The sequence below is a fragment of the Euwallacea fornicatus genome, chromosome 3, assembly GCF_040115645.1.
Source record: "Euwallacea fornicatus isolate EFF26 chromosome 3, ASM4011564v1, whole genome shotgun sequence".
NCBI lineage: Eukaryota > Metazoa > Arthropoda > Insecta > Coleoptera > Curculionidae > Euwallacea > Euwallacea fornicatus.
This window is the reverse complement of record NC_089543.1, coordinates 5,845,348-5,860,926: the sequence shown is the minus strand read 5'-3', so window position 1 is coordinate 5,860,926 and position 15,579 is coordinate 5,845,348. Positions and strand designations below refer to the sequence as shown.

The 15,579-nt window shown below is 35.3% G+C and overlaps 2 protein-coding genes across 8 annotated transcripts; both read left to right on the top strand.

The window, feature by feature from the left end:
- Nucleotides 1-2,041: 2,041 nt before the first annotated feature.
- LOC136350336 (calaxin-like) lies at nucleotides 2,042-7,065 on the top strand. Its single transcript, XM_066301906.1, has 5 exons — nucleotides 2,042-2,069; nucleotides 3,987-4,232; nucleotides 6,133-6,253; nucleotides 6,452-6,705; nucleotides 6,792-7,065. Exons 2-5 carry the CDS (start codon nucleotides 4,000-4,002, stop codon nucleotides 7,012-7,014), a joined length of 831 nt encoding a protein of 276 aa, XP_066158003.1. The 5' UTR covers nucleotides 2,042-2,069; nucleotides 3,987-3,999; the 3' UTR covers nucleotides 7,015-7,065.
- A 103-nt stretch (nucleotides 7,066-7,168) lies between these two features.
- Nhe3 (Na[+]/H[+] hydrogen exchanger 3) lies at nucleotides 7,169-15,009 on the top strand. 7 transcript variants are annotated; one of them, XR_010734137.1, is made up of 14 exons: nucleotides 7,169-7,630; nucleotides 8,008-8,300; nucleotides 8,846-9,135; nucleotides 9,418-9,564; nucleotides 9,643-9,746; nucleotides 9,805-10,007; nucleotides 10,075-10,186; nucleotides 10,275-10,428; nucleotides 10,481-10,532; nucleotides 10,716-10,745; nucleotides 11,460-11,678; nucleotides 11,808-11,900; nucleotides 13,567-13,868; nucleotides 13,921-15,009. XR_010734137.1 is itself a non-coding variant. In XM_066301902.1 (13 exons), exons 1-13 carry the CDS (start codon nucleotides 7,396-7,398, stop codon nucleotides 13,705-13,707), a joined length of 1,965 nt encoding a protein of 654 aa, XP_066157999.1. In that variant the 5' UTR covers nucleotides 7,169-7,395; the 3' UTR covers nucleotides 13,708-15,009. The 7 variants fall into 7 exon arrangements, 6 of the variants coding, with proteins under 6 accessions (XP_066157999.1, XP_066157996.1, XP_066157997.1 ...); XM_066301902.1 differs by having other exon boundaries at nucleotides 13,675-15,009; XM_066301899.1 differs by having other exon boundaries at nucleotides 13,567-15,009.
- Nucleotides 15,010-15,579: the final 570 nt, after the last annotated feature.

Genomic DNA, 15,579 nt, shown 5'->3' with positions numbered 1-15,579 from the left:
GTTCAAGAATGTTCAGTCGTAGAATTTAGAAAATCTCATGATTTCCGAAAGTGTGTGTGTGTGACCGTGAGAAAACTTTTTCTAATTCGCATAGGAAACTAATTTCAGAGGTTCTTTCGGAAAGGTCCACGAATGCGACTCATGTGAAAAATGAATCTACTGGTCGAGCTGCAATTTCTGAATTGAATGTGGAAAGCATACTAGCGCGAGTTCAGGAAGCAGCGCCCTTAACAAACACTCGGTTAAAATTAACCGAGAATAATATTCATTCTTTACTAAGGGCTCCGATGAATATATTAGGAACTTAGTTGCAACGAACGGAATAAATCCTACAAGTTGTTACTATATTGATGAGTATGGCAACACCGTCCCATTTGTTTTCTTATTGCTGCAGGCTTTGTTGTACTATTGACCCATAACGACCATTTTCAGTTCCGAACCTCCGTTTTATACCTGGTATTTATTATCAGCAGTAAATACCACACTGAGAGGTGAACCCTATATAGGTACTTTCATCGCCTTTGACTGGCCAGCAACCCACAGGGTTGTAGAGACATTTTTTTATCGATTTGTATCGAGCTTTCTCCGTGCCTGTTGAGAAGTGCAGGCTGACATGAGATTATTACCTACTGCCCAAGAAATAAAGACAAAACCAATTGACTAATATCCAAAACGTCAATTTCAGATTTCCGCAGTCCAGAAATACCTGTCTAGATCAATTTGCCAGGGTCAAATTATTCTAAAACTGACTTTGAGTATAAGCTGAAAGCCCTTTTGACCGCCTAATAGCTATTGGAAAAGTGGCAGTTTGGAAGCCTTATTAAGGATGAGCTAGTCTTGTGCGCCACGGGCACATCATCGAATTTACCACTAATATCAATTTACAACTTCGGTAAAAGAAAAACTATAGTTTTGAATTGCTCAATAATGGATGGTATATATCCTCCATTGGCATTTAAACGAATTACCTGGTATTGATCGTCAATCCCTCTACCTCTGGTTACTAATACATGTTTAAGTAAACCTACCAATTTGCGTATCTTAGCCTTTCTGTATGTTCCATGAATGTTTTACTTCCATATTAAATATGAGTGAATTGAAATAGCCTGATAATGCCAATACTGAAGTTTATGTTCACTAGAAATATAATGAGTTGCCAAGCAATATTTGTTGTTTTTCTATGGTTTTTCCCTTTTTCAACGATGCCTTGGAAGTATCGAGCTGGACACTAAAGTTAAACTATGAACCTGTGAGAGGTAACTGGTGCAAAGATAATTTTCGCAGTAACCAGTTATCTTATGGTACTTCGTGGACACTATGGCGAAGGGAATTTTTAGGGCGTTAAAGGGGAGAATAACATCTCAAAAAGTAAACTGGATAATGATGCTGTTTTCGACCTCTATTGATATAAACTTTCGGGGGGTACCTTCCAATCTAAACTTAGGTTAGTTACCTTGGAAAGATAATATACAAACAGTTTTCACAATGACCAGTTTTTTCATCATACTTTATGGACACTATGGTGAAGGAAGATCTTAGGATGGTATGGGGGAATAATATCTCAAAAAATGAACTGGGTAATGAGGAATTTGTGGACTTATATTCATATAAAATTGGGGGGAGGGAGAACGCTCGACTCCAAACTTGGAAGGTATCTTTGACACTATCTATACGCAGAGTTTGAGCCATTACCTGTTTTTTTATGGTACTTTATGAACATTATGGCGAAGGACATCTTTGGGCATCTTGTAAGTATTAGAAGATGATGTCTTGGCATCTATTAAAAAAGCATTTAACTATTAACACATAAACCGAGTTCACTGGTGCCCCAGACATGTTTTCAAAAATGTCTACAAAAACACATTTCTTTCTATTTGCTATAATTCATCAATGTACAACCCTGTATACGCAGGTACGTAATCAATTTTTGCAAATTGAATATGGAAATAAAGTGATCTATTACATAACACACATAAAGTGGTCTCTAAGCAACAATCCCTGTTTAGCCAATATCGCCGTATTTCTTTAGTGACTATCAGCAGGAACACCGGCAGTGACAATTTAATAAGGTAAACAACTAGAACATAAGCTATTTTCTATAAAATGAAACTAAAAATCTTTTAATCTGCCCGTCATGATGTTGCAAAAGGGTTACGACAGTATTGCGTGACTAGCAATAAATTGGAAAAGGAGGGTGGATATCCAAATTTTCCATCTCGTCGAGGTTACACTATTATTCATGGCAATACTGTATTTGCACTGATTTATAAACAATAGTTCCCTGCTTTATCTTGAAACGCTCCTGTTGAAGCAAATGCTTTCATGGGGTGGGAATATGCGATGTATGTAGGAGCGTAAGTTTTATTCAATGATCGCTTCGTGATATTGATCAAACCTAATTTTATGTAATTTATTGCGTGTCCTCCTTTAAATAGAGGTGAAACATGCGAGAGTGCAGTGTCAATAGTACCTATCCTATCAACTAATCTGAACTAACCTGACCTATCCATAAATGGTGCTTCCAAGCATAAGCAAAAGTAAAAATAAAAAGATAAAAATAAATTATTACCGGGAAGGAAAATTTATAATTTAAATAACATTTCCCATATGATTGTTTCACGTTATGTTATTTTTTATTTCTAAATTTCTTTTGGCATCTTCGTTACGAGATATATTCCCGATTGGACTCCTCCTCTCCACATGCACGTCAATGTAATTGAAACTGGTTAAGAGTAAATTTATACTTTTAAAAACTTGTTGCATTTCTTATCAGAATATTCAGATTAAATAATCTGCAAGATAATTGTATATGACGAATCAACAGGTCCTACCCTGTTTAATTTTACACTTGTGAGGCATAAAGAATTCTATTAACCTGACCTTCTGAGGTCGAATCTACCCCAATATATGAATAAATAAGAAATCGAAAACCGCATAATACGTGTTTGCACCAGTTACTCTATTATGGTCTGAATAGACATACGAATCTCCTTTTAGGTGTGAATGGGTGTAGGGTGCTCCGTTGGTCACCTGCCTCAGGGTGCGGCAGAAAACTGTTAAATAAGATGGTTTTGTAAATAATTCTTTTTTTTGGAAAACGCATGCAAAGAAATATACAGGACGTGAAAGCGTCAAATTTGTCTTCTTTCTTCCTTGTAGCCTTCCCAATTCTTGAGACGTTTAATTAAAAATTGGACAGTTCATTTCCCATAAGAGACCACATCAACTGGCTCGCGGGGCAACTTAGAAAATATACAGGGTGGCACTTTTTGATGACCTAGGCCCATTTTGTCGTCCCAAATGTGCGCTACTGAGATTTCCGCACAAAAAATTTCAATTCCCCGTTCACTTTATAAGTTTTTTTTGCTCGTGTATTTTTGTAAAACTATACGGAAAATAGTCCCATTTTTATCATGATTTATGGGACTTGTTTTTCCAACTAACATCCGGACATTCTGCCTCCAGTGGCACGAAAAACTTCATAATTTAATATTTAGTGGAAACCTAGCGAGCAAATTCCAATGTTTTTGGAATTACTTGTACGGAAGTGTTGCAATTACTGAACTTCCGTGATGGGTACTGGAGAATTGCAACTGAACAGACATCTATCTCCAGTTTTGTAAATATTTTTATCCAGGATTTGGCTGCGAAGAGACCCTAAGCGGCAATAGCTATCAGCATCTTCTCCGGTGCTTACTGAGTTTAGAATTCAATTTCTAATACATACAGTTATTATTGGAATATCTGTATGAGGATTTGTATAGTCGAATCGGAGCAGTTGGGTCAGATTTTTTATCATCTAATCTATATTCCCTCCCGCTTTACGGTCTTGGCTTTGGAAAGAGATTCATGATCCATTCGACTAAAATCATTCGCTGGTTGCAGCATCTCTGGATCATAAAATACAACTTTCCTTTCTGATAAAATCTCTCCTCCGCTCAATAAAATTACATTAATCTGCATTCACATAATCTTTTCTTATCTAGAGTATCTACAACCATGATGCCCCAAAAGCCCTCTCCTCGCCTAAGCATGCGCCAAGGGGCAATAGTATTGAGGGGCATAGCTCGTCTTCTAAATCGTGTTCGAGTTCAACGACGTAGTGGGGTTCCCAGTCAGTCGTCGAAATTGAAATTCATAAAAAATAGGGAAAGACGTATGGGGGAGAAAGACATTTACAAGTGCTCGCCTAAACTAATCGAAAGAATGAAGCGGGAAACTCAATTTAACAGGTGAGAAGTTATATATATAGCTATATTTAAAATTATAAATAGCTATATTTATCTCTGAGGTATTGAGGCTCTCTAGTTTATTATTTTGGATTATAGAGGGATATGGAAGCTATTAGAGTATTAAATAGTTGCAGAGGTTTACTAGATACGTATATGGCGTATGATAGGAAATGAGGTTTATTTGAGCGCTATATCTCGCTGCGTAAATTTATGTTCTTATTTCGGAGACATTGAGATTGCATAGAACTTTATGAGTTTTATTACAACTGTGACGTGCAGGGCGACTTTATTTCCTGAATATTTACCTTTAAAAATATTATGAAATTTGGCTCCTACAAGCAAAACGTTTAAGTTCAATAAATGCGTATAAAAGTCCACGAATGGGTAACAATGCTCAAAAAACATGTAATAAATACCTATAATAAATTACTACCGCACGCTATAAATTACTCAGGGGTCCGTATTCCCTGTGGACTAACACTCCCCCTGCTTTAAAATAAAATAAAATCGTATAACACGTTTCTCAGGCCGTAAAGTAATTTAGATCTACTTTTGATGGGTGGCATGAAAGGCACTGCCATAATGGAATGGAAAACACTAATTTACTATCGATTACTGCTGACTGGTTTAGTTTCCAGATTTTCCCATATACAATTGAACCCAACGTTAGAACTGCACAAACCGTCCTTTTAATCAGGTATTTCACCCCGCAGAAGCTTTGCAGAAGTCATACAAACCATCACAGAGAGTTTCAGATGGTTTGTTCAGGTTTGTTCTCCATCCTCCTTGCCGCCGTGCGAAGAATTCTCCTGAAAAATTAATTTCACCATAGGAAGCCTTCTCGTAGGCATTATATTGGGCGATTTCACAAAGCTTGAAATGGGCATTATTCTATTATAAGAAGGCAATTGCCTCATTCTGCACCTCCTTCTAGTATATCAACGATAAAAGATTTAACAAGAGCTGGAAAATGATATTTCCGAATAGTACCAGGTACTACAAAAAGTACTTTAATGTTTTTAATCCCAGGTTCACACACCTCCAATTTCTATACCATTGTGATAACGATAAACAAATTGGGTTTATTTAGGATTAATAGATGTTCGTTTTGCTGGTAAGCAAGGCCCTTCGCGTTTAAATCAGTTGTTTCTCTAAGTCTCAGGGAAAACTATTATGATGACCGTCCTAAAGATGCAAATGCGTTCAGTTTTGCTTTACAATTATAAGCTATAGCTCGTCTAATGAGTATAAAATCCGTGTAAACAAACCAAGCGCGTGATAGCTAGGTTGGTCGGCGCTGATTGGTTGGTGGTGCGGTCCACACGGGCGATATCCAACAAGTGCAACGGCGTCTCATAGGTTTGAACTTGTTTTATTTTTCACAGAGAATTTTTATTACAAAGTGGATACTAATTTAGCTGACAATGTCCATTTGATGCAAAAGGCGTTAGTTTTAGTAGTTCTTTGAGAAATAAAATTCATTACAAGAACTTGTTTAAGACACTTTTTCAGTGTAATAGTGGCGGGTTTCGGCAGATCACATGAATGTAGCAGGCATTTTTTAACATGGCTATTTTATCTTCGTAAGACAGGGTGTACGCCTAAAAGCAAGTCAGCAGAATTTCATGAAGAAGGAATTCGGGGCGTTGAGTCACGTTGGGAAAAGGTTTTGGAAAGGGAAGATAATGATTTTGATTCGTAAATAACATTTAAAATATTCGCTTTCTTTCTTCTTTTCTCATAACAAAAAACGACAGGATTTTTTGCAGTATCTTGTACATGTAGCGCAAAACGCGTGGGTAATGAGTGCCGATTAAAACTGCCTTGCGTGTGTATGTATGTGTGTTTTTTTTAATTCGCTAGCTGTTTATCAACAATTGATAATCCTACTTATTTTCAGAACAGAAATTGAAGCTTTGTATAAAATATACAAGAAACTTGTAACATTCAATAAGGCATCAGGTAAACTGAACACTGCCTCTTCCACAACAGGAATGACAAATCCTGTCCCGGTCTCTGAGGTAAATGATCATAATAAAAGGTATAAAATGATAAATTAATATTGCGGTTCATTATCATTGACAAATTTCTCAATTTTTGCTCTTTAAGTTTACTGAACACTTTAATTATGAAAATAAATAGATTATAATAATTTGAAAACTCGCTCCTTTCGTCGGTCTAAATCAGAACGTGATATTTCGTACTCGCATTTCTTTCAGGGGATCGACAGGAGTGTTTTCCGAGAAATTTTACACAACACCTTTGATATTGTAACAGAAAATATGTTAATGGACCGGATATTTTGCGTCTGGGATAAGCTGAATTGCGGCTTGATAACTCTGGAAAGTTGGTTCCAAGGAATGTCCATTTTCTTGAAAAGTGAGATGTCCAAGCAATGCGAATACTGCTTCGCTGTTTATGACCTAAATGGAGACGGATTTGTCACCAAAGACGAAATGTTCCAACTCCTAAAGTAAGTACAATTTTTTATTTCCATTTAAGGCTGGCCGCAGCGCAATTCTGAAATTAATTCTCAGGATTATTTACTCCTCCTTTTAGAAATTGCTTGATTAAGTTTCCTCAAGAAGAAGATCCAGATGAAAGCGTCAAGGATTTGGTCGATATAGTTATAAGGAAAATGGATAAAGATAAGGACGGTAAAGTGTCCTTGCACGACTACCAGACCACAGTGCTTTCTGAGCCGCTATTGCTAGAGGCTTTTGGGAGATGTCTTCCATCTGATATGTCCAAGAATACGTTCCTAACAACATTAAAGTTCTAGTAAAGGTTTTCATGTTATGTATATCTTTTATAATAAATGATGTCCATGCGTTTTCGCTTATTGACTACGTTGAGCAATTAATTCGAGATATTATAAACCGTCAACGGTCTGAATGCGCCCAATGTTAACATTGACATTGACTTTGACGGAGTACGTGATGGTAAATTAAATGATAAGAAGTACAGTAAATACGTTTTTTAAAAAGTTTATTATCGCTTGGAAGCAATTTTGGACTTGTTAAATAGTAAATTCGTGATATTCTGTATCGTGACAACAACATAAAACTAAAAGAGCCAATTGCCCAAAAAGCTTCAGCGTAAGCTGCTTATATTTAAGGTTTTTTTGTCTCTGTATATCCACCAAAACCAGAGCTTTTTAGCAATGTCATTGAATACAATTGTAAATGTAGTGATATTACTGCAAATTGTGATAAACGAAGGTTATGGAGCTGCATCAGATATCCAGCTGGATGCTAAAGCCCAATCTACTCATAGAATAGATAGCTTAAATCTGTTGTCATATACCCTTTTATTAATTTTAACAGTTCTTACAATATGGTTGTTTAAACATCGCAGATTTAGCTTCATTCATGAGACTGGCTTAGCTGTTATATATGGTAAGTTAGGATTTAAATTGTTCATAACAATTAAATACAATTTCACTATGAAAAAAGCCATAAATATACAAAGAAAGCTACCAATTTTTGATTAGTATCATGTCATCGAGTTATGATCTTTATCTAAACTTTCTTAACCCTAACAACTTATACCATTGAAAACCTTGTTCAATTTTCGCATTTAATCTTTATATTTTTCAATGCTTTCTTACTTTATGAGGCTTTTTTCATATTAAAATGATAATTTAAGCAACTGTGAAATAATTTGCATACAAAAAACTGGAGTCCAGAAAGAAACTTAAAGCTTAAAGTTAGTAGAGTTTATATTAACAAATTTCAGTACCATTTTATAATACCACATAACGTCTTATTTTAAGGCCTTATAGTTGGAGCTATAATTAGGTACTCTGGAGCAACTTCCCAAGTAGTCAACATGCAAGTTTTTGTGGACGAAACAAGATATAACTCAAGCCTTCCACCTGATACTTTATCACTCTACATGCCAAGACCAGGTGGTAGCAAAAACCTCACTTTTCAGTATGTTTTCCGAAATGAAATTGATGATGTTAAAGAAAATGAGATCGATCTGAAAGCTACCTTTGATCCAGAAATATTTTTCAACATAATTTTACCTCCTATTATTTTCCATGCAGGCTATTCCTTGAAACGGGTAAGTAATGTTATTTGTTATCAATGGTTTATTGACAACCACATGATATACATATCTAACAAGTAGCTATAAAGTATATTTAGAATTTCGGTGCAGGATATATGTTGATTTTTGCAGAAAAAACCTTGACTGGTATAAAAAAACAATTTGTTGATATGAGTAAATAAGTATAATATAGCAGGTGCAATAGAAATATGAATTTTTGGCTATTCTATAAATAAACCATGAAAGTATATTGATTTATTAAGTTCTGTTTGAGGATTATCTGAAAATTAATTCAATATCTATATCTAATTGTGATTCTACTTCAACTATTTTCACTAGATTCTTGCAAGGAGATATTACATTCGTCCTCCTTATTCATTAGAAATGGTGTTTTATAAATTTTTTGTTAGAAAGTTTTTGACTGATTGACAAATTAACTGTTATTTTAGTAAGTATAAGGGACATTTAATGTTCCCATTGTATATATATATAGTTGGTGATGGCCTTACATTTTAAACCAAACTCCCAATTTTACTTAAAATATTCTCTCCCGATTTCAGAAATACTTTTTCCGTAACCTGGGTGCGATACTAACTTTTGCGATAATCGGTACAACTGTTTCCTCCTTTATTGTGGGAGCACTGATGTACGGGTGCGTCCAGCTTATGCCCGCCCATCTGGCGAATAGCTTCACATTCCTGGATACACTTTATTTCGGAGCACTAATTTCTTCTACTGACCCTCTGACAATCCTCGCTATTTTTCATGATCTTAACGTAGACGTTAACTTATATGCCTTAATATTCGGTGAAAGTGTTCTTAATGATGCCGTCGCCATCGTGCTTAGTGGGTAAGTTTTACAGTGTTGGTAGAATAGATTGTTTCAGTTTAGTAATAGATTAATTGGCGATTCAAGTTAAGCGATGTGCTTTGTGGGGAAAAAATCTAAAGCTAGCACAGCAGTTAAAAAAATAACATGAATTTTTGTCATTTGAAGGGCTAAAGTATTTCCCCACAATGTGCCTGCATAAAAAGGGCAAGAAATCGTTTATTTGAATCACTACATATCACTAATAGTAATTATTGGCAATGCTAACATTTATTCATTTTTTGTTTTGTTGGGTAATTTCAGGTCGATTCAACATTATGGAAAGAGGTATCAGTTGGGAACTGGCGGTTTTGAAATAAAAGCATTTTTCCAAGCAGTAGGCGACTTTTTTGGAATTTTTATGCTCTCTTTGTTAATTGGTGCTGTGATGGGATGCATTACTGCATTGATATCCTTTTCAAATGTTGAATTTTATAGTCTTAATTCTAACTGCCGTATTTAGTAATTTTTCCTTAATTAAGATTACATGACCAAATTTACCAGGGTTCGAGACTTTCCACTTCTAGAATCCGCATTGTTTGTTCTTATGTCATACAGTACATTTTTAATCGCCGAAGCTTCCGACCTCACAGGTAAGAATTACACTTTTTGCTTCTACTGGTACTTTCATTCGTTATTTTTATTTTGCAGGGGTAGTCTCAGTTTTATTTTGCGGAATCTGTCAAGCTCATTACACATACAACAATTTGTCCCAGGATTCCAGAATACGAACCAAGCAAATTTTCGAGTTGCTCAATTTTTTAGCTGAAAATTTTATATTTTCTTATATCGGGGTTTCCATGTTCACGTTTCCGAAGCATCATTTTGCTCCTTGGTTTATTTTTGCCGGATTCGTATCCTTTCTAGCGCAAACAAATTTAAATCAATGCTTTAACTATTAGTTTCCTTAATTTTAGTTAGATGTGTGCGGCAATAGGCAGAGCCGCGAATGTATATCCTTTGTCATTCCTTTTGAACTTGGGAAGACAACCCAAGATTCCTACAAATTTCCAGCACATGCTGTTCTTCGCAGGTAAATGCAGTCGGTTTTAGAAAAATTTTGCACTGATCTTTGTTGTGATCTTAGTAGGAGATTTTCCGACATACAAAGTTTGTTATAGGTTTACGTGGAGCTATGTCTTTCGCCTTGGCAATTAGAAATACGCGTTCAGAGGCCAGGCAAGCCATGCTAACTACAACCTCTCTTATAGTTATTATTACAGTAATAATACAAGGGGGGGCAACAATGAATTTATTGAAATGGCTGAAGATTCCGTAAGAGTGTTCATCTTATGAAAATTATCACATTAGTAAATCTTTGTTTTAGCATTGGAAACGATGATGAAACTGAGGCGCTTTCCCAAAACGGAACACCTAGTGTAAGTTATTAAATCGCCTGATAAATGTAAGAAATTTGCCCTCATAGATTACCCAACATTCGTCTCGATACTTCACATGCGAAATTTTCACCCAAAATTGTTCTCATTTACGATGTGATTGTATTCTATACGGGCAGTTTAGTAGAGAATAGTGGTATTAGATTCAAATTCAATTATTGGCAGGTATACAATTCGATGGAAAGGGATTCAGGGGTAGGTAGAAAATTTATTTTCTTTAATCGCATGTAGGAGGGTTGTGTAGTATTGCTAAATCAAAGTGATGTATGACCGTAACTTCTATTCAAGGTCTGTCTTAGGTCTTGATGCATGTTAGGAGGGAGAACTTAAGCCATAGATCTTCGAAGAAAAGTCAGATTCCCTTTTTTTTGGATAAGTTTATTATTAGGACCTTCTAACGCAATTAAATTATATATTTCAGCATGTTCGTAAGATCTTTTACTGTATGTATCTATTATTGTATCTAATATTGTTGCATGTTATCTCCGTGATTATTTGTTTTTTTTTTTTAATTATATTTTGTTAATGATATCATAAGGTTTGGGTTCGCAATTATTCAACTCTTCTCATTGGGCATTCAGTTATCATCTCTCAGGACACGGATCGCGAGTAGTATTAAGGAAGTTTGATTAGCTTCATTCATGTAATTGGTGTGTTATTTTCATAGAATCCCCTTAGCGAGAAAAATAAGCTCTCACGTATCAGGTGTTTTACTAGTCCCCGTCGTTGCATCATAAACGGAGAGGTTTAGCTAGAGCTCGTGTTATCTAGTTTTGGGTACCCACACCCTTAATTAAAAATATTATACATATACATTTTTCTTATATTTCTGTACATATTAATATAGATGTAAAATTTACCTTACTTCTTATGCTCAATTTTAATTTTTTTCTACTCACATATTTACAGACAATTTCTACTCCGAGAAGTGACGCTAATGACCCTTTCGGTCCTCCTGAACGTCCCAAACCTAACGACAAGGCCTTTTTGGCTCGAATTTGGGGATCTTTCGATACCAAATACATGAAACCTTTGCTGACTCAGTCCCGACCTACTTTACTGGATACTATGCCAGTATGTTGCAGTCCGGTAGCACGATTTTTGACCACCACAGAACAAATGACCCAGGTTTGTATACCGTATAGATCCCAACTTTAACTAATTTGACACCCGCGAAGACGCTTTTAAGAAAATAATTCAGTTTATGTGTAGTGCAACGAATAAGTGTCTCAATCCAATTCCTCCCTGCTATTTTAGGAAGGTGGAAATTTGGTAAAAACTAGAGACTCTGATTCGGATCTCTGTATCGAAGAGAGCGATCTAGCAACTAATTCGAGACTTAATACAAGAGTAAGTCTAGCTGTTATTAGAACGGTTGCAATAGACATAACTTTATGTTGCTCTTTGATTCACTTAATTAATTCTTGCATGGCATTTGTAGACTTAATATTCTCCATGATTCGAGGAATGACTTCCGTTTTATTCATAGTATTATATAGTGATCTATGATTTATTTTTAAGTTATTTATTGGAGCTACTGCAAGTAAAGATAATTTTGGAGAGATTTTGGAGGTGGGAGCTACAACTGTGACAGGGATGTATTAGGACTGGATATTGAACAAAGAGATCAGACCATTGACTAATGTTTCGGGAAACACCAGAGATTATCCACGAAAAATTAAGTAATATACTGGGTGTCCCTGAAATGACTGCAACGCAACAAATATTCGAAATGTTAGTTGTTTTTCTGAATATGCAATTAAATTCGTTTCAAAAAGTTCCTCTCCACATAGGGCATCGTGTCGGGCTCATTTTTATGATGATTTGCAGCGTTGGAAATTCTTTGCTTAGCGACGGAGGAAGCATACACTTTTGGTTTAAGAGCTCCTCACGGCAAAAAGTCTAGAGGCGTTAAGTCAGGTGATTTGCGGATCAATTTACGGGTGCAAGGTTGTCTCTTCTAATTCATCCGTTAAAATATGTAAAAATTTGCGAATGTTTATACCAAATTTCGCTACGAAGTAGTGATCGAAGATTGTCCAAGAAATCGGGTAAAGTAGAGTAAATATTTGTCCCCATTTGACCGATTTGGCATTATAATTGCAATACCTTCACAACATAAGATAACACTTGAATGCCGCCCATTTTTCATTCACTGGGTAAGTCACTCACTAAGTCAGTTAAATGGCGCATCTCACGACGGTTTAAAATACAAGAAAACCCGATTATCCAGATTATTAATGCAACGGCATTACGAATAACTTGTTCATCGGCGCACTCACATTCGATTGAATTATTTACGAAGTGATATGTGTACGAAAACATACAAAAAATTTACTACCTGCCTTTTGTAAATGGACAGCTGATCGGCCTTGGAAACGATACACGATGTTTTCAGATTTAGTAAAATGGGAGAAAATTTGCGAAATCAAGACAACAGTTTCTTAATGGAAAATTACCCCGATGGAATAAAAAAGATATTTCCCATTGCACAGAGAATTTGATTGAGAAAGATTTTTTCAATTAACATTGTTTAGTCTAAAACTACCAGTTTCCGTCAGTTGCCTTTCAATACTCGCTCAATTTTGATGGTTTGGAGTTCTGCGATTTTGATATATGTTACGATAGACTCTGATGCTCATCCGTCTATTTCCCTCACAGAGTCCATATACTAGAAGCATGTGAACCTTCTCAGCTACAGAACGCAAAGCGACATTGGGTATAGGTAAGTTTGCCTTCAACGCCCTATTTTTGATCAAACGTAGTCATTTGACGGACGCCCTGTTTAACGTCTAATGTCGCACGACCTGCCGTCGACCGTAGATCGCCCTGTATATGTGCACAGGTATTATTGACCGAATTACTTTGTCATAAAATCGTTCCTTTGTATTTGACTTTGGATCATCCACTGGGGTTTTTCCTAGACTTTCCCAAAATCTCTCTTCTGTTGCCACATTGACACATCCTAACACAAGCGTATTTCGAGCCACTTTCTGATATTTATCTCTTCTTTTAGTACAGGGTGGTTAACTACGATGCGAATGGAGATATAAATATAGCATTCAGACTAGAGGATCTTAGAAACTCGTAAAAACTGGACACTAATTTTAAGTTTTGTTTACAGCCAATCAACTCTATCAGCGGACATCAAGTGTAAAATGATATAGACTTCTACTTACTTCGTTACTTAAGCGTTTTCTAGTCATGATATAACGTATCTTCTAAAGTAGCTGTTGTTAACGAAGTGATATTTACACACCACGATTTTATGTTTGGAGAGCTGTATTTACGAGTTATCTTTGATAATAAGTGATAGAGGTATTATTAATTTTAAATTTTTGTTATACGGATACAATGATTTTGATTGTAGGTGCATAGAGGGTATTGACTGGAAGTTCCTTTTCTCGTTGTTATTAAGAAGGTTAAGTTTAATGTTCTGTTTTCCTTATTTATTTTAGTTTATACTATGTTGAGTATTTCTTATGTATTAGCAAGCCTCGAAGTTATTATACTTATTAGCTATTAGTAGCACATTCATTAGTCTCGCGAGAGCTAAAATTACTGAATTAGATTATAGAAATATGCATTATTCGCTAGAACACAAGATTTGTTTCTTTCATCACCAATTTTAAGCAACTCGTTTCAATAACGTTTCAGTTGTTTTCATTTTAGGCTTAGTTTTCGAACGCAAGTAAATGCGGTGGGGTTCTGCAAAGAATAGGTTAGAAACCCTAAAAAAATGGCTTAAATGCCATATTGTAAACTTGTTTAATAAAACACACATTGACTCCTTAAAATTCTGCAAAACAAAGTTGTTTCCGTGCCGCAATTAGCGTATTATTTGCTTTAAATCAGGGGGACATTGCTTATGACTGGATTAAAAAGGCAGTTAGCTGATGCGCAGTAGTATTAACCAAAACCAGTGATTTTATATGATTAAGATTTTCGATTAAAATTTCAGCAAAGTAAAAACATTGGTATATTTTGAAATGTTGTGCTACCGGTAGATTCCAAGTAATTGTTCTCATTAAAAATCTATTCTGTGATAACTTACCAGTGCTAAGTAGATCATAGGTATTTAGTTCAAATAAGGCATGTTCCTAAGTCTGAAAAATTTTGGGCTGTTATCTAAACTTCACCGATAGCCAAGCAAACTTTGATTGCTTGAAAAAATACATTTGATACTATCTTTGTAAATTAGTTGAATTCAATTTCAAGTACGCTTGTTTAACGGGCAATTTCCAGTAGCAGAGTATATTGCAAGAAATGAATACAAATTCAGTTTTCCTAAAATATTAGGAGAAGATTTTTGATTAGCTGTAGGAATGAAGGTATGTACCTACCATTTGACATACAGACTTAAATAAATTTTGGGATGTTTTTGAACCATGTATTATATAAATATTTGTTTGTTTATTTGTTATTTACGTTGAATGTTAATAAAGTTAATTTTCAAGTATATTTTGTTGCTGTTATGAGTGAGTTGAACTTTAGTCTACTGCCTTGTATTGTACTTAACCACATACCTCAATTCGAAACACCCAAACACCATAAAGTAGAATGCGATTTAACGTATTGGGAAGGTAGCGTTGGTTAATAGTACAGTATGCGATCGTTCCAATATACTATTAGCTAGTATAATTTCATATATTTTTAATTATGGAATGTAAAGTCAATAGTTATTACCTCGCTCTTCTTGACTTCTTGGTGAATAATATGTATCTCACAAATCTAGCAGCTACTAGTATGTACTGATAGCGTATATATTTTTAAAAGCCAAAGACTGATCTATGAGTAAAATTCGATACTATGAAGAATGCATATGCTGTGTAATACACAAAAAATGTAAATTGGAAAAATCTGGAAATTTATCACAATATGAGAGTCAATGATGGTGACATTCCGACTAAAAGTGTCTGAAACTGGATGCACTTCGGGTTAGAATCGCCAGACGAAGTTTCAGAATGAGTCAACGTTTTCCCATAAAAAAGCTTATGGAGGTGAGTACCTATGCTGACGCTGTAAAACT

Excerpts from the sequence above, each read along its gene's own strand:
- Nhe3 (XM_066301899.1), top strand. The coding sequence starts at position 7,396 with ATGTCATTGAATACAATTGTAAATGTAGTGATATTACTGCAAATTGTG. Across the intron at positions 9,136-9,417 it reads GTCGCCATCGTGCTTAGTGG|GTCGATTCAACATTATGGAA; the intron begins GTAAGTTTTACA and ends GGGTAATTTCAG. Across the intron at positions 10,187-10,274 it reads GCACATGCTGTTCTTCGCAG|GTTTACGTGGAGCTATGTCT; the intron begins GTAAATGCAGTC and ends AGTTTGTTATAG.
- LOC136350336 (XM_066301906.1), top strand. The coding sequence starts at position 4,000 with ATGATGCCCCAAAAGCCCTCTCCTCGCCTAAGCATGCGCCAAGGGGCA. Across the intron at positions 6,254-6,451 it reads ATCCTGTCCCGGTCTCTGAG|GGGATCGACAGGAGTGTTTT; the intron begins GTAAATGATCAT and ends CATTTCTTTCAG. Across the intron at positions 6,706-6,791 it reads GAAATGTTCCAACTCCTAAA|AAATTGCTTGATTAAGTTTC; the intron begins GTAAGTACAATT and ends TCCTCCTTTTAG.